The sequence below is a fragment of the Xiphophorus maculatus genome, chromosome 24, assembly GCF_002775205.1.
Source record: "Xiphophorus maculatus strain JP 163 A chromosome 24, X_maculatus-5.0-male, whole genome shotgun sequence".
Classification (NCBI taxonomy): domain Eukaryota; kingdom Metazoa; phylum Chordata; class Actinopteri; order Cyprinodontiformes; family Poeciliidae; genus Xiphophorus; species Xiphophorus maculatus.
The window spans coordinates 14412234-14440044 of record NC_036466.1 but is presented as its reverse complement, the minus strand read 5'-3'; the positions used below and the strand labels follow the sequence as shown (position 1 = coordinate 14440044).

The window sequence follows — 27811 nt, the reverse complement described above, 5'->3', positions numbered from 1 at the left end:
GAGAAAATAAACAGGAGGGAAATCTTGGAGGTCAGAGGTCATCATCATGATCCAGTCAGAGTCTCTTTAGACTCAAACTGCTGCAGCTTCAACCTCTGAGGATCAGCAGGACACAGAGACCATTTTCTACTTTACTGAGATCAGAACCTGCAGAGAGAAGAAGGAAGGAGAGAGCAGATCAGTGAGTGTTTCCAGCCTCTCTCCAGCAGCAGTCAGTGACGCAGCACATCCACTAGATGGTTTCCAGGCTGCAGTCAGACTGATCTCAGAGCTGTGACCAAGATGAACCTGATCAGTTGTTTCCTGTTGAACTGAGAGAACAAACAGATCTGAGATCAGATCTGCTGCTGCCACAGTTTGATGGATGAGGACCACTGTCTCTAGACATGTTGGACGGCTGGACGCTGGAGTCCAGCTGGACTTCCTGGAGACATGGACACAGCAACAACACTCATCTTCACACCAACACAAACACAGGAACACAGCAAGCTGCTGCTCCTCTGATTGGCTGATTGCTGTCTCTGTGTCCAATCAGGAAGCCTGAACCATTCTCCTCCCACTGAGAAGCTGCAGCTTTACTGGGAACACTGGATCTTTGCTTTGATGCTAACTGGGTTTAGTTCAATATGCTGAGAGCAGCTGGACTCACTACAAACATTTACTTACTTTACAGTCTTTACAAGATCCTTCAGCTGCTGAACATCTGAATCCTTCAGGTTGTTTCTTCTCAGGTCCAGTTCTGTCAGACGGGTCGGGTTGGACTTCAGAGTTGAGGCCAAATAATCACAGCTGATCTTTGACAACCTGCAGTCAAACAATCTGAATAGAGAATAAAAGATGTGAGCTGAAGCCAACAGGATGCAGGTTAACCAGTCCAACAGAACCAGTTAAAGATTCTCATCAATATTAATGCCAACAAGCTGCTGCTTCAATAAAGACCTGCTGACCTCAGAACCAGAACCAGAACCAGAACCTGGTACTGGGTCATGTTGTGTTGGAGGATTTTAGTCAGTAAAATCATTCCAGGTTCTGATCAAAGTGTTGAAGCATCAATCATTGATTATTGATTTGTTCCTGTCAGATTCCAGGAATTCACTTTTCTAGACTGGGTTGAATGACCTTTGACCTGCTTCACATGAGGGGGATTTCTACACACTGGGGGTCCGAATGCTGTCCTGTTCTGACCTCAGATCAGCAGGTCCAACTCAGTTACACAGAGGGACTAAATTAAACTCTGGATCCAAGTCCAGGAACAAACTCAGAAAATATTTATTAGAACAGAAGAAATTAATTTGATTTATGATCAATTATATATAATTATTCACAGAAATATCAATAATTATATAATTAAAATACTTCAATGTCTCCAGTCTGCAGCCTTCAGTCTGTAGAAAACCACAGAGCTCCTTCACTCCAGAATCTCCCAGGTTGGTGACGCTCAGGCCCAGTCCTGTCAGATGGGTTGGGTTGGACTTCAGAGCTGAGAACAGAGAAGTCCAGCTGGTCTTTGATAAACTGCACATCAACCTGAATAAAGAATAAAAGATGTGAGCTGAAGCCAACAGGATGCAGGTTGATGATGATAATTTATTTCAGACGTTTCACCAACAAAACATAATAATAATAATAATAATAATAGTAATAAAGATTTTCATGTCTCTAAGTGTAAATATAATACTTTACTATCGGTTTACAAACTCAAATTCATGTTTATTCAGTGACTGTGAGTCTGATGAAGTTTAACTTTTATAATTAAATCCTTTTTATTCATTAATTCATAGAATAAATAGTATTTCTGTTTCCAACACAAAGAAAACAATAATAATAATAATAATAATAATAATAATAATAATAATAATAATAATATTTCCTGAACCAGATGAAAGTAATACATAGACCCATATATATAGATACACATTTACCTGCATATATACATAAATAATATTCACCCCCCCCAGTCATCCACATTCTGTAATTCATCATCTTGTTCATCTTTATACTTTTGAATATGAACCATTTTGAATCTTTTCTTAAAGTTCCTCATGTTTGGACTTTGCTTCAGCTCTTTAGTGACTTTATTCCAGATCTTCACTCAATGACAGAAATGCTCATTATTTTCATTCTTGGAACATATAAAGTTGTGAACTTGAGGTTTTCTCTATATTCATATCTAGTTATTTTAGATTGAACATATTTATTATCAGGTTTCCAACAGATCTTATTATGAATCAATATTATAAAAACTGAGTTTCAGTCACTCTCTACAGTCACTTTATCAATTATTATTTGTAAATCGCCTTTAATAATCCACAAATAACATAAACTTGGTTTTATCTACATTTAGTGATAATTTATTAATATTAAGCCACTTTTTCAATTTACATAACTCTAAATTCATTTCTATCAGAAGCTGCTGTAAATTTTCACCTGTATAAAAAATGTTTGTATTGTCTGCAAATAAAACAAAATGAAGTGTTTTGGAAACCTTTTCTATATCATTTCTGTATAAAATAAACAGCTTTGGCCCCAACACTGAGCCCTGAGGAACACCACAAACAATGTCCAGGCATGAGGACTGGAAATCACCCAGTTGCACAGATTGTTGCCTGTTGCTGTAATAACTTTCCATCCAGTGTAAAACTCCTCTTAGACCTTAGAGCTGGAGTTTATTGATGAATATTTCATGATCAATTGTATCAAATGCTTTTGAAGTCAATAAATCCCCATCAGCAGGTTTCTTTGTATCTAATGCTCTGGTCACCTCTTCTATTAAATGAAGATCTGCCATCGCTGTGGATCTTTGGGACCTAAATCCAGACTGACTCTCACTGAGTCGTTGCTGTTTATTAATAAATCTTTACAATCTAGCAACTAATATTTTCTCCAACATTGGAGGATTGTGGAAGTAAAGAAACTGTAATTTGTGAAATGATGTTTATTCCCAGATTTTATAGTGGGATGACTTTTGCCATTTTCATTTTTTGTGGAAATTTACCAGTTTGAATTGATAAATTATAAATATATGTTAACAGCTGAATAATTTCCACAATCAAACTCTTTATTATTATCATGTCAATACCATCGCAGTCAGCTGAGCTTTTATTTCTACATTTATTTATATATCTATCATTTCTTTTCCTTCCTCTGCTGTGACAAACATGGAATCTGGATTTCTACTAACTAATGTGTCATTTAGTGTTTCATAAACTGCAGGATTTCCTCAGCCAGTTTAGGCCCCACACTTACTAAATATTTATTACAATTATCAACTGTCTCTTCTGTGCTATTAAGGTTTTTATCAATATTTATAAGTGTTGAGGAAAGCTAGTAAGCCTGGAGATTATCCTAATAACACTGTTTATAGATTCCTTTAATATTATTTTATTTCTATCCAACTGTTTGCTATAATAATCTTGTTTTGCTATCAGTAAAATAACAGTAAATTTATTATTATATTTATTTTCAGCATCCATTGATCTTTGCTTTATGAGTCTCTGTATAGTTTGTTCTTTTTTACAGACATTTTCAGTCCCTTAGTGATACATGGAGTTTATGAATATTTATTTTTATGAATAAACTTTGTACTGGGACAGTTTTTATCATATAATGATTTAAAAATATTCAGAAAATGATCATATGCTTTATCCATGTCCTTTTCTTTCAATACTGACTCCCAGTTTTGTTTAGATAATTTATCTTTAAATGATTTTATAGATTCTTCAGTCCTTAATCTGTTAGAAATTAGATTACTCTAATCTTTCATTAGTTTTCACAAACAACAAAATCAGGTAAATGATCACTAATATCAATAACTAATAATCCACTTATTGTATTGTTATGTATTAAATATCTGATCTATTAATGTAGCTGTTAGACGTGATTCTGCTGGTAATTTGAGGGAAAAAGCTCAGACTGCATATAGTATTAATAAAGGTTAAACTGAAATATGAACAAATAAACAATAAAAATGTAGAAAATTAATTTAACTGAATGTAAAAGAAACTTGATGAACTGATTCTAACATCTGATCCAGTCAAACTGGTTTAAAGAGTCCAAACCAGCAGAACCAGAACATTTGATCAATAAAGAAACTCAAAGTTTTCTATCAGCCTGGATGAGGTGAAGATATTTCTGCTGCTTCCTGATAATCAGCTTTTTGTTCATCAGTAAAAACATTTTAAAATCAGAAAAACTGAAAACAAAGTTCAATAATCTCAAAGTCTGAAATAAGAAAATAATTTATTTATAAGGTAAAATGTTTTAGAGATTTTATTCTGACATTTAAACAGATTGTTTTAAAAGAAAATATATTAAATTAACTTATTGATTAAGCTAATGATTGAAGAATCAATGAATGATTTTATTGGATAAATAAAGAAAACAAACCCCAGAATCTTCACTTTACTGACTGAACTCTCCAGGATCTCAACCAGAGGCTTCAGATCAGCGTCTCCACCACCTTTAAATATGTAGATCTGATTTATTTCCAGTTCAGTCAGATCTGGGTTGGACTTCAGAGCCGAGGCCAAAACTTCACATTCAGCCTTTTGGATCAAACAGCCACCAAGTCTGTGATTAGAGAAGAAATAAATTCAGTTCTAATGAAATCAATCTGGATCATAAACAGACTAAAATATGATAACAGTGATGTCATCATCTGATCAACATCTGATCTTCAATTTACTGAGTTTGACCCCACAGAGAATCTGTGCAGGTCCTGGTTAAAGTCCAGGTTCTGGTTCTGGTTCTGGTCCAGGCTTCATGTCCTCAGACCTTCAGCTGCAGTCAGATGTTGAAGATCTTCTATCATCTGTGAAGGAAAGTTCAGTTTTCTCTGCAGCATCTGATGGAGCTGCAGCATCAGAGCCTCAAAGGAGCTGAAGCAGCTGATGAAGAGGCTGACTGAGCTGATGAAGGAAACTACTGGAGATGATGGAGAGGAGGAGGAACTGCTCACGGCTCGGACTTGAACTAGACCGTTTGGCTCCTTGAGATCTTCCACCAAGCAGGAAGTGAGTTAGAAATGAAGTGAGCAGAGCAGGAAGTCCAGCCTGCTGTGGACCTCTGGCATCTCTGGGTTTGTTTAGCCAATATCTGCTGCAGCATCTAGAATCATCATCATCATTAATAATAGTAGTATATTCTATAGAACCATAGTTCCCAGCAGCAGGTTATTAAATGCTGCCACAGAGGAAACTGGGAGCAGACCAGTATCATGATGCTCCCAGTTCTGTCTGATCTACTATAGTGATGATATGGATCATGGTGGACAGAACCAGAACCAGAACCAGAACCAGAGCGTTTGGGTCCATTTTTCATGGTGAAGCAGTGAAAGTTCTCCAGTACCTAGAAGAGGCTGGGATCCATTAGCTGCTGCATGGATCATAGAGAAGTCCCCTTATTGAATGTGTTGACAGTAATAAACGATTATTAGGAACATTTTGGACTCAAGGTATCAGATATTGATCTGAAGAGGAAACTGGAACATTCACTAAAATCATGTTCTGGTTTCCTCCAGCAGAATTAAAAAGTCTCAGACAAACAATTGACATTAAAATAAAGCTTAATGAATCAGGTTGGTGGATGTAAGGAGGGACTCGAACCCTCAGGACAAAAATACACAGTTTTTATTCTCACCAGTTAAGATTAGAATATTTCTTTATATCAAACCAACGTTTGATATAAACAGAATAATAAAATGTGACAGATGAGAGACATCTGATAACAGCTTTGAGGAAAAACAACTCAAAGATTATATGAACCAGAACAACAGAGGATATTTCTCCCTGTATTTTATGGGACGAATCAAAGACTTTAATTATCTGGTCCTATACAAAGAAAGAGAGAAATGTTTAAAAGATCTCATTAGAAAACTAAAATCTCTACAAATATGGAAAATAATAATGATCACACCTTACTACAAATTAGAGAAACAAGAAAAACTGTTTTTATGAAACCAGATGGAGGAAAAGGATAAATTTATTAAACTGAACTATTATGAAAACGGCCCAAAAGCAAAGAAACTGATGGCAGACTAATATATTTATCATTAAATTAAAAATCCAACAGATAAAGACATCGTTCTCTAAAGACATCAAAATCTTCTGAATGATCCTCCACTCAGTTCTCCTCTCAGCCTCATACAGCGCCGTCGTCCTCTGAGGGTTTTTCCTGCTGCTCTGGATTTACCATCGATAGGAACAGATCAAAATAATCCACTAATAACTGATTAATACAGTAATTTAAAAACTGAAAGGTAATCAGACGCCAGGTGAGGACGGCGACCCGGCGGAGCGGCTGCTTAAGGATTGATTTAATCAGGAACTTTGTGGAGGGGAAACGCCGCCATCTTGGAGAAGAGCAGAGATCTCAGTGATTCCTAAACCTGGTAAAGATCAAACTGAATGTGATTCATTCAGACCAACATCAGTTTTAAAAGACAGCTGTAACTCACAAGTGGTTGATGAGGAACCACCATCATCTTTGGACTGGAAGGAAATAATTAAGGAAATTCATCCAATGGAGAGACTGACTTTCATTAAGACTTTCTGCTGATAAATAAAAAATATTGGAAGAAATGAAACGTCCACCTGAACCTGGCACCAAATGTAGGATCAATGTAATTATCTCTTTTTTATTGTGAATGTTCTCACTTTGGGTTTTACCCTTTTTTATTATTTAATTGTCTTTGTTCAACAAGGTACTTTGCAGGTTTTGTTAGTGGAAATCTGAATGTTCTATGTATTTATATCTCTAAAACTGCAAAAATAACAAAATATAAAGTTAAATAAATAGTCCAGAGGATGAAGGAAGTAGTTAAAGACCAAAAACATCCAGAAGCAGAAGAAGAAGAAACAGGAGGACAATAGAGCTGAATCAGCATTCACACAATGAAAACATCTGGACTCACCGAGCCTTTCTGCAGTTCCTCACAGCTGGAACCAGTCTCCGTCGTCCTGATTCTGATGTGTTGTACTTCTCCAGGTCCAACTCATCCAGAACCTCTGACACCTGCAGCATGAAGGCCAGAGCTGAACAGTCAGTCACTGAGAGCTCCTTCCCTGAATCCAGCAGCCGTTGGATCTCCTGATAAAATGAGACGTCGTTCATCTCCACCAGACAGTAGAAGATGTTGATGCTTCTGCCAGGAGAGATTCTATCAGTGTCCATCTTCTTCAGGTTGGTGATGATTCTCTGGATGGTTTCTGGACTGTTCTCTGTCTGACCCAGCAGGTCTTCTAAGATGCTCTGGTTGGACTCCACAGTGAGACCATGAAGGAAGCGGACAAACAGGTCCAGGTGGCCATTTTCACTGCGGAGGGATTTCTCCATGACTTTCTCCATGAACTCATCTAGAGATGTTTCTCTGTTATCTTCTCCCAGAAACGTCTTGATCACCTCTGACTTCCTGCTGGTGAAACAGTGGAGCATGTAGACTGCAGCCAGAAACTCCTGGATGCTCAGATGAACAAAGGAATAGATGGAGATGTTGCGCGTCCCTCTCTCTCTTTTAAACATTTCAGTGAACACTCCTGAGGACAACGCAGCATCTTTGATGTTGATGCCGCACTTTTTGAGCTCTTTGTCATAGAAGATCAGGTTTCCCTCCAGCAGCTGCTCAAAAGCCAGTTTTCCTAGAGACTCAATCAGCTTTATGTTCTCTGGATCTTCTTCAGCTTTTCCAAAATACTTTTCCTCCTTGATTGTGAAGTTAACCTCCAGGAACTCTATGTACATCTCAGTCAGGGTCTTGGGCAGCTCTCCTCCCTCTATGGTCTCCATCACATTCTCCAGAACTTTAGCAGTGATCCAGCAGAAAACTGGGATGTGACACATGATGTGGAGGGTTTTTGATTTCTGGATGTGGGAGATGATCCTGCTGGCCTTCTCTTCATCATCTCTGAATCTTTTCCTGAAGTACTCCTCCTTCTGGGGGTCAGTGAACCCTCTGACCTCTGTTACCATGCCAACACACTCAGCTGGGATCTGATTGGCTGCTGCAGGTCGTGTGGTTATCCAGAGGAGAGCAGAGGGAAGTAGTTTCCTCCTGATGAGGTTTGTCAGCAGAACATCCACTGAGCTGGACTCTGTAACATCAGTCAGGATCGGATTGTTGTTGAAGTCCAGACCAAGTCGACTCTCATCCAGACCATCAAAGATGAACAGAACCTGAAACGTTTCAAAGCTGCTGATTTCTTTGGTTTTAGAAAATAATTTATGAATCAGTTCTAATAAGCTGAACTTTTCTTCTTTCAGCAAATTCAGCTCTTTGAAAGTGAATGGAAATATGAAATCAATGTTCTGGTTGGTTTTGCCTTCAGCCCAGTCCAGAGTGAACTTCTGTGTTAACAGTGTTTTCCCAATGCCAGCCACTCCCATGGTCATCATTGTTCTGATTGGTTCATCTCTTCCAGGTGGGACTTTAAAGATGTTTTCTCTTCTGATTGTTTCTTGTTTCCTGGATGCTGTTTCAATGTGTCTGACCTCATGTTCCTGGTTGACCTCTCTAGTTAACCCCTCTGTGATGTGGAGCTCTGGGTAGATCTGGTTCAGAACGGTTTGATTTCCAGGTTCAGCGACGCCTTCAGAGAGACTCTGGAACTTCTTCTTCAGAAACTCTTTAAGGTCAGGCTGATACAGACCAACAATATCTGAAAAAAGAAAGAAAAACAAACAAAATAAAAACAATTTGCAATATTCTAACAAGTAACTGGACTAACAAAGTGGCCAGTTTGGTTCTTCTTCATAAACTTCTATGAAGGAAACATAATTCAATAATTAGAGAAAACTCAATGAAAGTTATTCCAACATCAGTCTCAGGGCCGGCCCAAGGCAAAAGCAAACTAAGCAGCCGCTTAGGGCCACCAAGGGGCCCCTCAGTGGAGCTGAATATCTTTTTAATAACAATTTCTATGTCATCACAATAACAAAAACACACAATTTCATAAAGAAGTGATTTGTTTTTACAATGTATTTGATAATGTAAGTAGAAATAATTATTTTATGGACAAAAAGAAAAACAAATTGCTCTTGGTTCCCCTTGGTGCCGCGGTAGGTACCGCAGCTTCACCGGTATCATGAGCTGCAACGTGCAGAGGGGATCCAATCGTCCAAAGCTCCGGTCAGAAGATAAGTTGGCAAAACAATGTCTCAAAAAAGGACTTATCCTTCAGGGAGAAATAAAAGAGGAATAATAGAAAAAAACAAGATAAAGGTTTGTTTAAATGTTTTTTGATAATGTAATGTTTGTAAAAGAGATTTGTGAAGCTGCTAATAGAAAATTAGCTTGATAACAACCTGGAACGGTTCAGTTCAACAGCCAAACATTTATGCTGCGTCTTTGTGTGAAGCTGAGTCTAAACTTGAAATGAGTTGATTCTCCTGCTTTTCTCTGTATATTTCTGAGGATTTTTGGCTTCAAAAAGTCGTGTTTGATAACGTTTGATAAGAATAATTAAAACTTCTCAATGTTTGATATTGACTAGCAAAATGTTTTCCATCAGGCTACATGGCTGCTGCATTAATGTATCAATAAGCTGCTCTAAGCTTTAGTTGGTGATATGATGTTTGCTGCTGATCATTTTGTGGCTAAAACAAACAATATTTTTACATCAACTTCTAAGTTATGTGAAACTTCTGTTAAAATCATTTGGAGGCTCAGAATCAACCTGGTACTGGTACCGGTCCACATTCTCAGGGGAGAAAGACTCACCTGGTGTAAATTAAATTTTTAGCTATTGCAGTAACGCTTAAGAGAAATTAATTTAATCAAAGAAGGTCATGAATATGTGTGTAGGGCTGCACTGATTGCAGTTTTCTGGCCGGTTACCGATCTTTAAAAAACCTGACCTGCCGATTTTGATTTTGGCCGATACCGTTTTTTTTGTCTGAAATTTTGCTAAATATAGGAAGAAAGTCAGTGAGTTGGCAACAGTGGGGTGAATATTGTTAACTGTAAACATTCAGACATGACCTGGTGGGCCGGTCTGTCAGTCAAACCTCTCACTGTAGAGCATAAAAGGACAGAGGCTGATTTTTAAACCTTTGCTGACGAAAATAAGATCAGGGGATAAGATGGGCTTCACTTGTAAGTATTAGCAGATCACGATCCCCCAAAATTAAGGAAATCGGCCCCAGAAATCAACTGGGCAATAAATGTATCCTATATTATTCATGCATAGGACATAATGCAAACAGCACCATCAGAGATGCAATAAGTTTATAGCAGGTGAGTGAATGATCTAATATTCTAACTGTTGATTGCAGCCAGTCCACATTGTTAGCAGAAACAAAGGGCCCCAAAACCAAAGTTCGCTTAGGGCCCCATGGAGGCTTGGGCCGGCCCTGGTCAGTCTACAACGTCTGTAGTCTGCAGTCTAGTCTGTAATCTTCTTTTGTCAGCCACCAAAACCTTCAGGATGCAGCCCCATTGAGTGAACTGGAAACTCAGTCCCTGTCTGACTGTGAAGTGTCTGCAGGATTAGCAGCACATGATGCTTTGACCAAAGAGCAGGGTGGTTTTGTGTTCAGCTAACAGTTATTTGGCAATCAATTTGATTGAATGGTTTCCACATACATAAATTCAAAGTTTTTAAATTATTTAACATTTAAATGCAAGATTTTAAGGAGCTGGCAAGTTTACTTTGAAAAAGTTAAACAAACAGTCTTCATAGTTAGATTGTTTGGTTACCATAGCAACAATCTGATGTGTTTTTAACATGCGCCACAAAAACTGTTTTGGTTTCTGAATTTATGGAACAAGATTTTCAGATCTCCGCACAGCCGTGGGAAATAACTCTGACTAAGTAAACAAAGCATTTAATAAGGTTTGATGGATCATATAACAGGAAAAATAATATAATAAAATAAAACCAGCGTGATGTGTGGCTCTGAGGCGAAGCTCCTTTACTGATGTTGCACAAGTTTTAGTAAAGTAGCAGCAGCAGCCGAACAAAAGCTGCTGGTCAGATGTGTGCTAATGCTATCTCTCCCTCAGTAATGTTTATAACATTAAAATACTTTTAACTGTTTTTGTGTTGCATAAAAATGTAATGTCAACTGTTTCTAAGTTGATTTAAAGAGTTTGTGTTTGGTTAGAGTGAAACATTGTTGCTTTTATGAAGTTTGTCTGAGATTTTCCCTCCAAAATGTTTTTCTAGGACAGTGTACAGGATCTGCCTACGTTCTGCCCGCTGGCTGAATGTGTCCCCCTGCTGGAGATTATAGGTATGTGCTAAAAACACACTGCTACCTGTTGTGGTTTTATATCTTTTTATTTCTGCATTTTAGAATATGCCTCTTATGCATCTTTTTACAATTTGAGTGACATTAATACTGTCTTAATATTAAATATACTCATTGTATTATTATCTTTGTTTATCTGGTGTTTAGTGAAATTTCTTTATTATATATTCATTTGGTTCATTATGCTGGGAATTATTTTGCCTTTATTGATTACAGTGATATGATTTAACATTTTTCCTATTTGTTGCTGTTGACCTACAGTATATTCCCAGTAACAGACTGGTTTAGAACTATGGCCATATAGATGGTTGAAGTGGAAGCTGATACATGAAACTTCATGGTGTGTGAAAAGGTCAAAGGTTATGAGTTGTTTCCATCATGAGGTGAGGTCCCAGAGTTCTGCTGGGCTTCTGAAGGGCGTCTCAGAGTCTGGAGGTCCGTATTCAGCAGAGATCCTCTCTATGGAGGCCGGAGACGATGCTGTGCTGCAGCTTGCAGAGATCTTGGTAAAGTGCAGCTTGATGAGCTGAACCTGCAGTAACCTCACTAAGACAATCAGCTGTTTGAGGTGAAACTGAACGTTGACAGCTGGTGATAACAGACTGATGGTTCCCTTCATCTGCAGCTGATCCACAACAGCGACTGATGCAGGAGGAAAACATGCAATGATGTTGATGAATGTTGTGATAAACCCTGCATTGCTTCCTCTTAATATGCATATTGCATTCATTGACATTGGGACTATAACAGAAGAGATAATTTTACATTTAGAGTTCTTGCCATGTTGGAAAATGTTTAATGCACTTAGCTTCCCCTAAACCAGTGCTTCTCAATTCCAGTCCTCAGTCCTGATGTTTTAGTGTCTCTATTTCAGAACAGCTGATCCAAATGATTACATGAAATCTTCTGCAGTCATCAAGTCCTGCAGAAGCCTGTTAATCACCACAGATTCAATCCAGGTGTGTGGCAGAAGGGGAAAACCTAAAACATGCAGGGCTGGAGGGCCTGAGGACCAGAATGAGAACCACTGCCCTAAACTAATGTTTCTTCAGTAAAGTTTGTCTGTGTTGCAGTTTTGGTTATTCATGCTCTTATTTTGAAGTGGCTAAAGAATGTTAAAGCAGTTCTGTTTCCTGTCTAGATATTTCGGGTTCTCAGCCTGCAGAATCAAGCGGAGGCCAATGCCAGGCTGATCAGCTTCTCCTAGCAGATCAGGGAACCCTGTTGTTTTCCCATTCATGTTTCCTTTTCCCTCATTTTTCTTCTACCCTGAAACTCATATTGCAGCCTGAAATTTATTACAACTTTTATTTATTATTTGGGTTCAGTACCCACACCACTCTGGGTTTCCCCCAGTGTATCATGGGCCTGGCAGCCCACCATGCTTTACATGCCCAGCTGCCAGGCTAGGCTTTGTGCGTTTTTGTTTTTATTAAAAAGAACAAAAATATTTTTGTTTAATATATATATTCTTTAATAAACCTGACTGCAAGTGTCTCTTCTGTGGTGAGCATTTTACTGGCAGGGCAGAATTATTCCTGAAAGAAAGATGCGTTTATAGTTTTTAATAGTAGATGAATTGAACAAGGAGCCACCAATCAGGCCGCTGGAGAAACTGCTTCACAAGGTGTCGCGGTTTGATCTCTGAACTTTACAGGTGGCTCATATAGGCTGACCTATATGGACATTTATATCGACCACCTGTGAGGATGAGAATCCGTGTTTCTTTTTGAACTTATCAAGGAAGAAGTCAAGTTTAAATCCATGGCTTTTGCTCTGTTCACGCAGCTCAATGTGAACCGTAAATGTTCACAGTGAGCTGCTCTGTGTTCACAGGTACATTTAGATCAGGGGTCACCAACCTTTTAGAGACTGGGAGCTACTTCACGGTTCCAGAGCAACACGAAGAGCTACTTGTTTCATACAGACATAAATTTTCTTGGCTCAGCCTTTATAACAATAGTATATATATGTATATATATGATTACAGGCTGTCTGATCATATTAATGTTAGGGACTACTGACAATAGTTATCAGTAATAATTTATCATGGCAGATATGGTTAATTGCTATTATGTGATCAGAAGTTCTTAGTTCAGAGTTTTAAGTTTGATTCCCTTTTGGAGATTTTCTGTGTGATTCTAAATTTCCCACAAAGTCACAGAGTTTGAATTGTTGCAGCAGCAGCTGCAGCTGAACAGCTGGACGTACTGGGAGATTTTCCTTTAAATAAAAAAAAAGGAAAGAAAATTATTGTATTTTTTATAATTCAACCCTCTTTACTATTAACAAAATTGTAGAGAGAAGAAAAAGATCTTTTGTGCCAAAACATCTTGTATGTAGCAAACAGTGTGAGTCTGTGGGGGTCAAAGGGCAGCCAAAGACTAAATCTGATTGGTCAGTTTGCTTTTTCTGTGAGCTAAAAATGATGAGTGGAGTTTGAACCTCGTTGTTCTAAGATCCTGCCTGAGCTTTTTTTTTTTACACAAACGATGCTAAATAATAAAGACATGGAAGCGAAGCCTATAAACCCTGAGATCCACGGAAAGAGGAGGATGTTGATTCCCAGGTTCAGGTGGAGTCAGACGTCCAGAGGAGGAGAAGGTGAAGCAACAATGTTTGCTTAATTTTTACTCTTGTGGGGAATGTTAGAGATTTTTTGGTATTATCATTTTATTTTCTTACTCTAGTTCACATTAAGTCTATAGATCTTTGTGATTTTCTGTTTAAAGTGTTCTCTTCTTTAAATGACCTGGAGGTCACTACTGTCTGTTCAACTTTACGAGAAATAGATAACACTGAGTTTCTCAGACTTTAAACCCTTTTGCAAGAATACCTCCTAATTTAGTAACCACCTGTGAACAGTCGTATTTTGTTTTCTTGACAGTATTGACCGAGATTTGAACCGGGCTCAGACCTTTGATCAGATATCACATCTGGACCTGGGTTGTTAGTTGTTTGGGTTAGAAGCTTTACGACCTCTGTTGTGTTTCCTGACTGCCCCCTTGCCTGTTCTTCTTTGACAATAAAAACAGGAGCTCATGTGAGAGCAGATCAGAATGCTCTGTGGATTCCTCGGAGGAAAGGTTCTCAGAGCCTTCTCCTTTTGCAAAAGCTCTACATAAAATTCATATACGTTGTCTGTGGTTCTTTCTTTTATTTAGGTTCGAAAGGAAAATACCTATCAGGGAACGTTTCCACTAGATTAAATTGTTTAACTCGCAGTCTTAGCGCGACGCTCAGGAAGAGCAGCAGATGTCAGCTGACAGGTGACCCATCAGCTCTCCAGTTCTGGAAACATCAAAGAAGCTCAGAAACCGACGACCCACCAGAACCACAACAGGGATCCAAACCGCTCTTAGAACTACGGAGGTTCAAACTCCTGTCATTCATTTTTATCTTACAGAAAAAGCTCCAAGCCACCAAATAAACAAACTGACCAATCAGATTTAAGCTTTGGCGTGCCCTTTGACCCCCACAGACTCAGACGTGCGCTACGTACAAGATGTTTTGACACATAAGATCTTTTTTTTCTCCACAATTTTGTTAATTGTAAAGAAAGTTTGATAATAAAACTTTCAGAAATTATTCTTTTCTTTTCTTAGTTCAAGGAAAATCTTAAGGTATACAGAGCTGCTGCAGCCGTCCAGCTGCAGGCGCTGCTGCCCTCCGATAAAATCCTGCAGGCGTCTGCGCAGTTCTGAACTTTAACCATAGAAAAGAGTTTTATGCATAAAGCAATTTATTTTAAACATTTTTTATCATTTACTTTAAAAACATCTATATATAAACAAATGTTATTAATTCAATGTAAATACATTAAATTAAATCATTTCTTTGGCAGTGCTCCCTAATGACAATGGTTATTTTTAGAACTTGCCCCGCGGGCGACAGGGTCCCCTCGGGCGACAGGGTCCCCTCGGGCGACAGGGTCCCCTCGGGCCCCGTGTTGGTGACCCCTGATTTAGAGCTTTGCGTTGAGCATGTGGTGAGAATGTGCAGCCTGTGTGTTTGCGTCTCAACATGCTGACTCTGTGTTTCTGCTCTGGTAAAGTTTCAGTTCCCGGTTAGCCGGTGCGTTATGACCAGCCCATTTATCGGTGCTGATTTCCTTAATTTTGGGAGATCGGTAATCGGCCGATTTTTACATGTGAAGCCAATTTTATGCACCGATGTTATCAACCTCAGCAAAGTCTAAACATCAACCACTGTGCTTTTCTTTTCTCCTGTGAGAGGTTTGACTGACAAATCAGCCAACCAGGTCATATCTGCACTTTTACAGTTAACAATAATCACCCATTGTTGCCAATTTAGCAACTTTCTTGATAATATAGAGCAACATTTCAGAAAACAAAATGGTATCGGCCAAAATGGAAATCAGGCAACCAAAACAGTCTCTGTGGTGCTTAATAAAAACTCAATAGACACGAAATGGAAGAGCTACTAAAGCCACATAAATTAAATCTCCTGTTTGTCCCTCTACATCCAGCAGCAGAGATGCCTGTGCAGCAGGTCTAGCTCATCACGCAGGGCCGGTCCAAGGCTTTATGAGGCCTTGAGCAGAATCTGACTTAGGGGCCCCTCTTGCTGCAAAGAATATCAGCACCACTAACAACATTTCACCATGAATTTAGTGAAATCTGGGAGAGGGGGCCTGGTTTGGTTAACTTAGCAGTCAAAGGTAGTTGTAGTTTACTAAGATGCATTAATGAACATCTGAAACCCAAAGATTAATCTGAGAGCATCAGATCGTTGCTATAGTAACAAAACAATGTAACTATGAAGATTGTTCTTTGCATTTTTACAAAGTAAACTTGGCAGCTCCTTAAAATCTTAAATGTTACACAAGGAGGAGAGATGCTGATTCCTCTCCAGGTAACGTTCCAGGCGAGAGGCGGGGTCACCTGGACAGGTCAACAGTCTGTCGCAGGGCAACTCAGAGACAGACAGGACACACAACCATGCAGACACACACACACCTAGGGAGAATATAGAGAGACCAATTAACCTGGCAGTCATGTTTTTGGACTGTGGAAGGAAGCCGGAGAACCCGGAGAGAACCCAGCATGCACAGGGAGAACATGCAAACTGTGCAGAAAGACCCTGGGCCCAGAATCGAACCCAGGACCTTCTTGCTGCAAGGCAACAGTGCTACCAACTGCACCACTGTCCAGCCCTTTACAAAACTCAACAAATGGCAATTTGTTGTTTTTTGGAAAACTTTTCCAACATGTTGACATCAAAATGTTCAGTCAGACCAAAAACAGCTGATGTCGTCCAGGAGGAGCAGAGATTCCTGCCAGAGGGCGATTCTGCCAAGTCTCTGGATCCTCTGAGATCCTGGACAACCACAACACCATCTATCCAAACCTCTTCCACCTTCTTTACAACCTCTTTGCTCTCTAGCGCCATCTGGGCCGTGTGAGCTGCTGTTTTCTGCAGCCGGAGAATTTTATCAAAAAAGCAAAACAGACTCGATTTCAAAACGTTGGAAAAACTTTTTTTTAAACAAAAATAAAATCCAGTCCACATGCTTCCTCATTCACAACATGTTCGCTGCTACCAGGCTGCAGGAACTTCAGTTCTGATGGTTCTGACCCGTCTGGTGGTTCTGAACAGTAACTGGTGTCTCCAGCAGGGGACACTGTCCTAGTCAAAGTCTCCAGCTGCTTCTTCAGGACTCTGGTCCCTGATTGTCCTGAACCTCCTGATCTGGTTCCTCCTCTTCCTCACTCATTACATCACATTAACCTTTGACCTTCTAATCAGCCAATCATCGCTATTGATCACCACCAATCATCTGATTGGAAATATCCAACATTTATACCACTGACCTTTGACCTGGAGATGAACCCGTTTCATCATCAGGGTGACTCCTTTCCTGACTCTGCAGGTGTAGATCCCGCTGTCTGCCACTGAGGGGCGTTCCAGAGTCAGACTGAGGTCTTTAGTCTTCAGTGGGTTTTTACCCATCCTGGTTCTGTTGCTGCTGGTCAGGTTCTGTTCTTCAGGATCATCAGAACCGTTCGGATACACACAAACCGTCCTGTTCTCTCCGTCCCTCCACTCCACTCTAGAGCCTCCAGGAAGGTAGACGCTGGTTCTGCAGGGCAGCAGGACAGACTTCACCCATGGATCCACCTTCAGTGGAGCTGAGAGACGACAGAGAACAAGATGAGAGACAGACAGACAGACAGACAGACAGACGATGAGAGAGAAGTGGAGCAGATGATGAGCAGAGAGTTGATATCGTCAGAGTTCCTCCTGGACCAGTTTGGACCCATCAGGTCAGAGACCATGAAGGTGTTTCTGGTGAAAATGTTTCCTTGTAACTGAGACGTTCAAGTCAGAGAGAAAAATCCGACAGCAGTGTTTCATCCTCAAGGCAGTTTGGGGATGAAACTGTTCTGAAGGCAGAACTGAATTGTAGTTTCTAGCTTCACCACTAGGGGGCGCAGCCACTTTGTGAGCAATGTTTTGTTCAGATGTGAAATAATGTTCAGGAATCGGTGCAGATCTGTTGAAGTTGTGTTTGTAGGTAGTTTATGGTATTTATGACCATCAGACTGGTAAGATACAGTCTATTAGTGTTTAAGAAGAAAAATGTTTGTATTTTATTACTTTAGACCAAAGTGGGTCCTGGAGGGCCGACATCCTGCAGGTTCTAGTCTCTCCTGGTGGTAGAAACAACCTTTTCAGCAGGTCAATGTTCTTCTAACGAGCCTCATTGGATCCAGGTTTGTTAAACCAGGGAGAGACTAAAACATGCAGGTTTCGGCCCTCAGGGGCCCACTGTGGCCCCCACTGCTTTAGACATTTTCTGTTTGCTCATTTTGCCCAGAAGAAGCTGAGTTTTACTTTAAATGGTGAATTCTGTTATGTTTAGTTTTTCTCTTTTACTCTATTTAACTTTATTAGTAACTAATAAAACATCCAAACTCCGCCCACTTCCACAGTCCTTCACTGAGAGGAAGAGACTTTAAATCCTGCTGCTAGTTTATAAATCACTGAACGGATTAAAGATCTGCAGCTGCTGGATCAACCTGCTGGTTCTGGTTCTGCTCTACATCCAGAACCAGAACCAGTCATGGAGAAACAGCATTCAGCTTCTATGCACCATAAATCTGGAACAAACTTCCAGAAAACTGAAATACAGCTGAAACACTGAGTTCCTTTAAATCTAACAGACTGTAGAGACAGCAGCTGCTGGTTCTGGTTCTGTTCATGATGTTTCTAACTACACTGCATTTGATCTGAACATGAATGAACAGAAAGATCTGAACTGACAACAAGATGAACCGTTGACCTCTGACCCCCAGAACAGGTCACATGATGTCTCACAGCATTCTGGGTCAGAAACATTCAGACTCACCTGGCAGGAAATAATCTTTAAAATGATATAAAACGCCTGCAGAGACGATGAGAACCAGAACCAGCAGAACCAGCAGAGCTGTGGCCCAGGATGGAAAGGGTTCTGTGGAAAAACAGAGAAAGATTGACCTCACTCTGACCTTTGACCTTCACCACCAGCTCTGACCTGATGCTCTGACCTTTCTTTACATATTTCAGAACCACAGTGTGTCTCAGGACGTCCTGGTCTCTGTAGACGGTGCAGACGTAGCGTCCATCGTCTCCGTCTCTGGGATTCCTCAGGGTCAGGCTGACGTCTCCGGTCCTCAGGAAGTCTTTGTCCATCTCTGTTCGGTCGCGGTAAAAACCGTCCTGGTTTCTTTGGTTGCTGCTGTGAACCATCATAAATTCTGGTTCTGACCGGGTCCACTCCACTGATGTGTCCTCAGGAAGGTGGGATGATGTTCTGCAGGGCAGGATGACAGAATCTGACCCTTCAGTGACCTCGACCTCCTGCTGATCAACTGAGAGGAAATAAAATGATCAGAAACAGTTTGGATCATTTTCTGGTTTGATGTCATCATTCAGTTTCTGTCTGCAGGGAGAAAAATCATTTCTTTAATGATCAACATAAAATCAGAAACTTGAATCCATCAGTGGTTCATGTGACAGTTATTGATGCATCAGAGGGTTTGATCTATACATAGCAGATCTACAAAACCTGTTAGTTCTGTGGAGGCTGAAGATGAGAAACACAAATATTAATTATTCCTGGAGATTCATCCTGTAAATGTTCAGTTTATCCAGCTGGTCAAAGATCATCAGAACATAAATAATAGTGTAAAAAGTGAAAAAGGTCATGATAAATCATGTTTTATAATCTTAATAAATATAAAGTCTTTTAAGAAGTCATAAAATGATGCTGAATATTGATCTAATTCATTCTATATTTTATTTTTATTGATATTAACATGAATGTGTTTGAATGAAGCTGCTGTCATTAAAGAGCCATTAACTGCTTTACTGTTAAAGACTAAAATAGTGACTGAGGTCAGTTATGGAGACTGAAAGAAACATGAAATATTAATGAAAGCATTTCCATTTTGTTATGAATTAACAGCAGGTTTATAGGAAATAAATCTGTTTCCATAGTAACTCAGATTATAGAAATTATTGCATTAATAATAATTTCATTATAGAAATAATCCATTCATCCATTCCTTGGTTATTCTGAGTTATTCTGGGGATGGTCTCCATGGTTACAGACACTATGAACAATTATTAATTTTCTCATTTCAATAAATTCATTCATAGCGTAGAACTTTAAAATAGGGTGTGCTGCTTGTTTATCTGACCTTTGACCTTCAGATGAATCTGTTTCAGGTTCAGTTCTTCCCTTCCACCAGAGATGCTGCAGGTGTAGTTTCCTCCATCAGACTGCTGAGGTTTCCTCAGAGTCAGGCTGAAGTTTCCAGTATCCAGAGCGTCAGGATTCATGGAGGTCCGGTTTCTGAAACGCTGGTTCTGGTTCTTAAGATCGTCACCGTTTTCTCTCCGTAGGTGGACGGAGTTAGGACTGAGATCACTGCGAGTCCAGATGAGGAACGGATCATCAGGTAGTTTATCAGAGTAAACGCAGGGCAGCAGGACAGACTCCGCCCCCTCATTAACCTCCACCACTCCACCCAGAGCATGCTGGGAAACTGAGGACACAAGATGAGGGTTTAGTGTGTAGAAATACTGATCAGTTATTCACTAGTGATGAAAGATTTCAGTCTGTCTGCTAAACAGCTCAGTAATACTGAACTCTGATTGGGCAGCAATGATCTCTGTTCATGTAATATGTAACTCACATTAAGCAATAAGTCATAAAACTGATAAAAGTGCATTAAAATAACTGTTAAAATTTAAAAACTGAAAGATTGAAACAGATGAAACTCAAAACGAGTTGGTAGCTTCTTTGTTGTTATTTGCAGAAATCCTGCTGTCAGTTTTCAGGTTGTTTTATCTCATGAACTGATTTGATAATAAAGATTTTTGTTTTAGTATCTTGGTGATTGTTGGGGCAGATTCTGTTTCTGTGACTTCCTGAAAAACTAAAATTCTTCTAACTTTATTTTTCTGGGATTTCTGCTCCTGATTCTTTATAGTTACAGAATTTAAACCTTCCAGTAACTTTCAGTCAGTTTCTGCTGTGAAACTGAAGCGTCTTTGTTGATCAAACAACAATTTGGAAACTTCTGTATATTCTACATATTTTTATTACTTCAATAGAACCTCATTGTGAGCGATCATCTCAAAAGGAGCTTTTACACAATTACAGTCTTAACCCAGATATCTAAAAATGTAATTCTAGTCATAAATACATTAAGATATTTGTTAAAGGATCCAGGATTAGTTCAACATGTTGCAATAAATATGTTGCAGTTTTCCTGTTGACTAAAGAATTGCTGTTTGTGATACAAAAACTCATCATCACATCCTGAATATCATCCATAGATCAGGTTTGGTTTTATAAAACCAGTAAACCAGAGAAGAACCGGACCCACCAGAACCTGATTCTCCATTAATGGTCAGACCAGCATCATGCATCAGCAGCAGAACATTATGACCACCAACCTGTGAGACCCAGGTGAATTCAGGAGAAACAAACTACAAACTACAACCACCCAGGCGGCCATCTTGGATTTAAATGAACATTTATGTAGATAAACTGAAGACAGGAAGGAAAAGCAGAACCAGAACCAGAACCAGAACCTTCAACATCTGCAGACATTCATCACTGGTTTCTGAGGTTCATGTTTCTGGGAGCTAATGTCCAGATTACTGGTCTGATTGGGTCTCAGTGGTTCTGATGCTGACAGAACTACAACCTGATAGAAAACATCAGAACCAGATCAGCTGCTGAACCCAAACCAGAGAAATTAGATCCAGACAGGAAACGGCAAAGTGGAGCCACTGGTTGGATGGAAGAGACTAGAATCCAACAATAAACCAGTGAGATCTACTGGGAGGACTGGTGAGAGACGAGTGGCTGGAACCAGAACCTGAGGTTCTGATCCAGAACCAACAACCAGCTGAGGTCACCAGGGGTCAGTTAGAGAGAAGAATGGACCAGAACCAAGAAGCTCTGAGGCTGATCAGCAGCTTGCAGAGACTGGAGAGGATGAGGAGCAGAGAGAGGAAGGTGATCTTACCGAGCAGGAGGATCATCATCATCATCATCATCATCTTCCTCTCAGAACCACAGAGAGGCTTCCATCAGATCCCAGCAGCGGATCACCTCTGACACCAGATCAGCGTTTCTACTGGAACCAGCAGAGACACACAGGAGGAAACTCCACTGCTGATTGGCTGATCCAGATGCTGCTGAACCGGTTCTGATCCAGATCAGTTCTGAGGAAAGGCGTGGAGCTTCAGTTTCCTCATAGTTTTGTTGGAGTTCATTCATTTCTGTCTCTGAGCTCCACCAGGTCCGTTTACCAGTGTCAGAACCCAACCAGAACCTCTGAGTGTAAATCACCTTGAGAAATAAAGAGATTTGGTTATTTATGAAAACAGGATTTAATGCTGAAAATGATCAGGTGTTACAAGCCATACATGTGATCCAAATGGATCAGAACCAGAGTTACATTCACCGTCCAGCCTGGGAAACATTTAGCAAACCTGATGGATGAAACCAAGTCATTTTTCTGCTTGTCCACCTTTATGTTAATGAGGAGAGCTGCCTATGACCTCTACTATCGGCCAATAAAACTCTGGAACCAAAGTCACTGCGTCAGACGTTGTGGGACGTTTACGTCTCGCTCAGTTGTTCGGTTCCATCTTTACAGCCCACAGACCAAAACAAACTTTATCCCGGTGTTTTTATTCTGTTACTGACCGCAGTGATTTTAAGTTTGATATTGGATATTCCAATATCCGCAGAGCAAGCGGCGTTTAGCTCAAGGTTGATTCGATTTATGAACGCTAATTTCGGCCAGCCGTTCTCAAGCTCTCAGAGGTTCAATTAGGGACCAGCAACAAATGTCCGAACCAAACATTCCTGTCAAACTAATGTTAATAAATGCCTTACCCTGCTACCAACTGATAAAAAAAAGTGGTAATTCATGCTTTTACATGAGACACATAACCTCTATTAATATTTAAAGTCATATTCAATAGGGGGGGGGGATTAAAAACACTGGGATAAAGTTTGTTTTGGTCTGTGGCCTGTAAAGATGGAACCGAACAACTGAGCGAGACGTAAACGTCCCACAACGTCTGACGCAGTGACTTTGGTTCCAGAGTTTTATTGGCCGATAGTAGAGGTCATAGGCAGCTCTCCTCATTAACATAAAGGTGGACATGGAGAAAAAGGACAAGCAGAAAAAGGAGAAGGAGAAAAAGAAGAGGAGGCAATGACAAAAGAAGGAGGGCTTGTATTAGGAAGACAAAGCAAAATATCTACTTTTCTTGATGAAAACACGTGTAAGGAAAAGTAAAATTAATATTTTTTGATGACAGCACATGTATAAAGGAAAGGAAAAACAAAACATATAAATTTCTTGACGACAATAAATGTGTAAGGACAAGGAAAAACTAAATATATATTTATGCTTTTATTTTTTATTATGTCAGTTTTGGTCCTCCATAGGACTGACATGAAGGTTGACGAATAATTTGGTTGAAAATCTGAAAAATGTTCATCAGTTTCTTTCCACTTCATAATTATGCAACAGCTCATATAATACTAATAATATAAATTAATATATTACTTTGTTTTGGTCTCTGGAACCTGATAAAACATGATGTTTAAAAGGTGTAAATACTTTTGTACGGCTTTGGATTTAAAGTCAGACTTTAAGCTCAGTTTCTGTTTTAAAAGTTTAGATTTATTTTCCAATCATGCCACTTATTACATCAAATAAACTTTAATATTTTACTAATAAAAACCAGTAAAGTGAATGATCTGTTTCTCCTGATCTCGTCACACCTGAGGCTCCGCCCCCTGACTCACCTGAGGCTCCGCCCCCTGACTCACCTGAGGCTCCGCCCCCCGGCTCACCTGAGGCTCCGCCCCTCCTCACTACCAGTAGCTGTCGCTTCAGTTCATGTTCCAGTAATTCTACACTAGATGGCGCTGTTTAGTTATTTTTCACCAGGTGATTTCAGTCAAACACATTTACTAGTTTTAGAAAAGGGAAAAGACTCACTGCAGGAAGGAACCGAACCACAAGGGTCAAAGGTCAACATCCTGCCACCAACCCAGAGAGGAAAAGCTGCAGTGATTCTAAAGAGACTCTCAGTTCATTTATATTACATGAACAAACCCAAACATTTAACACTGAACAAAACAAAACATGTAAATATTCACAGATAACCAGACTGTGGAAACAACAAGCAGATTTATTTAATTCAGCAGGAAATTTGATTTTAGTTCAGACTAAAGGAGAAAATGAAGGCTGGAAACATCAGGTAGAGAAACAATTCACTGATTAAAATATAGAAAACAAACCAGGTTTACTAGTAAGAGTTTGTAAACAGTGATGGAAATTATCACTGCGATTCAACCAATAAATTCATAGATATTTGTGATTTCCTAAAACATTTAAAAACCAGAAACACTCAGAAACAGAAAGTTCATCATGGAAAGTTTCCTTCATCTCCACATTAAACAACATGATTAGATTAAATAAATGAATAAAAATCCAGAGAGAGGAGGAAAGATTTATTAAGAGTTAAATATATGAGATCTCCAGGACTAATGTGACATTTTTATTAGATTTTTAAAATTAGGTTTTCCTTCTAAAGTCAAAGTGTAAAAAACAACATATTTGATCCAAAATGGCCGACTTCCTGCTGGGTGTGTAAATCGGGTCCAATAGTCATTTTTATCGGTTCTGATGGTTTGATGTTTTAACTCAGTTACATAGATTTAAATAACAGCAGTGGGTGGGGAGGATGTTTTTACATACTCTAGGGGGCGCTGTGTTGTTATTTCACCATAATCACTTATTATTGATCAATAATTGATTGAAATGTGATCAGCTGTCCTCTGTCACCACAGACTGATTCAATCTGGATTTTCTACTGATAAAAGCCCAGAGAAATCCTCTCTGATCAATAAATTATTGACTTCATATTGAAATATTTTCCATCCACCAACCAGGAACCCAGATATCTCAGCCGGGCCACAAACACTCAGAACCTACTGGTACCAGTTTGACTCCACTATGAAACTGGGAGCAAACTCAGCTTGTTGTCTGGGTTACAGATGAAAACTCAGAGAAAACCAGAGTTCCTGATTGAAACCAGGTGCTGCAGCTCTGCATCATAAACAGAACCAGAACCAGGCCCAGTTCTGGTTCTGGTTCTGTCCAGCAGCTCAAAGAGAGAAAACCCAGTCAGGACTGGAAACCAGAAGAATGTGGAGTTAAAACTCACCTGATCAGATCTTTGCTTCTCCTTCTGTTCACACAAACCGAGTCGGAGCGACTGGAGAACCAGACCTGATTCTCCAGAACTTGAACCCGACCCACCTGAGGCTCCGCCCCCTCTCAAAGCACAGGTGTGATCAGCTATTGAAAAGACAAGAATCCTGTCTGATCATCGTTACCAGGAACTAAATGTTTTAAAAAAAAAAACTAATTAACATTTTAGTTTAAAGATTCTTTATGTTTAAAAAATATTTAGTTTTTTAAATCAATATTTTATTAAATTAATGGAGATTTTTAGCTTCATCTATAAAGAAAGTTAACAACCAACACAAATTTCTGCTCAGAAACACAAGAGCAATAAAACTAATAATAGTTGCTTCTTGTTCTGAGTCCAACAGAACCAAGAACCTTCATGTTTCTCCACATGTTGACACGACCATCTGTTAATATGTTCATATTTTATTAAATACAGATTTTATGAATTTATGTAATCATGTTTAATGTTGATATGAAGGAAACTTTCCATGATGATTCTCACCTGATCCTCCCTCCTTCATTCCTGAACAGAAAGTTTTTTAAGCTTTGGCCTCTTTTAGCCTGGAGGCTTTAAGTTTTATAGCTGGTTTGTTTCAAACGTTTCCAACAAAAAGTTAAAAACCTGCTGAGTTCCAAACAGGTTTTAACTTGCCGTTTACTGGAAGATGTTTCTGAGTTTCTGTTTCTGTTGTGCAGGAATGTTCCCTCGTTCTTCACTGCAGGAATGTTTCCTCGTTCTTCACTGCAGGAATGTTCCCTCGTTCTTCACTGCAGGAATGTTTCCTCGTTCTTCACTGCAGGAATGTTCCCTCGTTCTTCACTGCAGGAATGTTCCCTCGTTCTTCACTGCATGAATGTTCCCTCGTTCTTCACTGCAGGAATGTTCCCTTGTTCTTCACTGCAGGAATGTTTCCTCGTTCTTCACTGCATGAATGTTCCCTTGTTCTTCACTGCAGGAATGTTTCCTCGTTCTTCACTGCATGAATGTTCCCTCGTTCTTCACTGCAGGAATGTTTCCTCGTTCTTCACTGCATGAATGTTCCCTCGTTCTTCACTGCAGGAATGTTCCCTCGTTCTTCACTGCAGGAATGTTCCCTCGTTCTTCACTGCAGGAATGTTCCCTCGTTCTTCACTGCATGAATGTTCCCTCGTTCTTCACTGCAGGAATGTTCCCTTGTTCTTCACTGCAGGAATGTTTCCTCGTTCTTCACTGCATGAATGTTCCCTTGTTCTTCACTGCAGGAATGTTTCCTCGTTCTTCACTGCATGAATGTTCCCTCGTTCTTCACTGCAGGAATGTTTCCTCGTTCTTCACTGCATGAATGTTCCCTCGTTCTTCACTGCAGGAATGTTTCCTCGTTCTTCACTGCAGGAATGCTCCCTCGTTCTTCACTGCAGGAATGTTTCCTCGTTCTTCACTGCAGGAATGCTCCCTCGTTCCTCACTGCAGGAATGTTTCCTCGTTCTTCACTGCAGGAATGCTCCCTCGTTCTTCACTGCAGGAATGTTTCCTCGTTCTTCACTGCATGAATGTTCCCTCGTTCCTCACTGCAGGAATGTTTCCTCGTTCTTCACTGCATGAATGTTCCCTCGTTCCTCACTGCAGGAATGTTCCCTCGTTCTTCACTGCAGGAATGTTCCCTCGTTCCTCACTGCAGGAATGTTCCCTCGTTCCTCACTGCAGGAATGTTTCCTCGTTCTTCACTGCAGGAATGTTCCTTCGTTCTTCACTGCAGGAATGTTTCCTCGTTCTTCACTGCAGGAATGTTTCCTCTTTCTTCACTGCAGGAATGTTCCCTCGTTCTTCACTGCAGGAATGTTCCCTCGTTCTTCACTGCAGGAATGTTCCCTCGTTCTTCACTGCAGGAATGTTCCTTCGTTCTTCACTGCAGGAATGTTTCCTCGTTCTTCACTGCAGGAATGTTTCCTCGTTCTTCACTGCATGAATGTTCCCTCGTTCCTCACTGCAGGAATGTTCCCTCGTTCTTCACTGCAGGAATGTTTCCTCGTTCCTCAGTTTGGGTCGAGGTTCATCTGTCACACAGACTTTTAACTCTACAATATTTTAATTAAATGTAGAAATGACTTTGCTGCATTTTCTAACAAACTGCTTCTGAAAAATCTTGACATTTAAGAGCTTGATTTTCTCTCTATTGGTTCTGGTTCTGGTTCTGATCAGGACCGATCGTTCAGATTGATGGTTTTCCAGCCTGTCGGCTCTGCAGCCTCCAGTTCTTAAGAAAACAAACTTCATCCACCAGTTTAACCAGTTTGAACATTTATTTATAACCTGAGAAGAAAACAGAGGAAACATTTTCATTACTGCAGATTAGTAGAAAGATTAAAGGTAAAAAATAATAATGAAGGACAAAATCTAAAAATGAAACATTACTGTGTAAAAGTTTTAAAGCCGTCAGTTTGTTCAGTTTTCTTTCCCTCCAAAGATTCGATCTTTGTGTAAAAACGCTTTTTGACTGTGATCACCTTTACAGGAACATTATTATCTCCTCTGCATTTCCACTGTTTTTATCAAGATAAATAAATTATCTGGGCAGAAGAAAAAGACCCAGAAAGGAGGAAGTAAAGTTAAAGTTTGTCAGTCGGATCCATCCAGGCTTCTTTCACTACATGACCGGCTTCAGTCCCTGATCCAACTGGCTCTAAATAGTTTCTGTTCACTTTTCTAAATAAAAAAGAAATGATGCTTAATAAATTCCAAACATTTCAAAATAACTCAAGAACCCTGGCCTTCATATATCTGA

The 27811-nt window shown here is 39.7% G+C and overlaps 1 protein-coding gene across 3 annotated transcripts; it reads right to left on the bottom strand.

The window, feature by feature from the left end:
- Positions 1 to 105: 105 nt before the first annotated feature.
- LOC111607681 (NACHT, LRR and PYD domains-containing protein 3-like) lies at positions 106 to 27279 on the bottom strand. Of its 3 annotated transcripts, XM_023329932.1 has the most exons (12): positions 25552 to 27279; positions 25021 to 25154; positions 21792 to 22117; positions 19950 to 20297; positions 18795 to 19118; positions 18617 to 18718; positions 17079 to 17396; positions 6911 to 8651; positions 4387 to 4569; positions 1357 to 1527; positions 667 to 819; positions 106 to 147 (listed from the first exon to the last, which is right to left on the bottom strand). In XM_023329932.1, the coding sequence occupies exons 3-12, from the start codon at positions 21823 to 21825 to the stop codon at positions 141 to 143; spliced, it is 3381 nt and encodes a 1126-aa protein (XP_023185700.1). In that variant the 5' UTR covers positions 21826 to 22117; positions 25021 to 25154; positions 25552 to 27279; the 3' UTR covers positions 106 to 140. The 3 variants fall into 3 exon arrangements, with proteins under 3 accessions (XP_023185700.1, XP_023185701.1, XP_023185702.1); XM_023329934.1 differs by lacking the exon at positions 106 to 147 and having other exon boundaries at positions 663 to 819; XM_023329933.1 differs by lacking the exons at positions 25021 to 25154; positions 25552 to 27279 and having other exon boundaries at positions 21792 to 22324.
- Between the last annotated feature and the right edge of the window lie 532 nt (positions 27280 to 27811).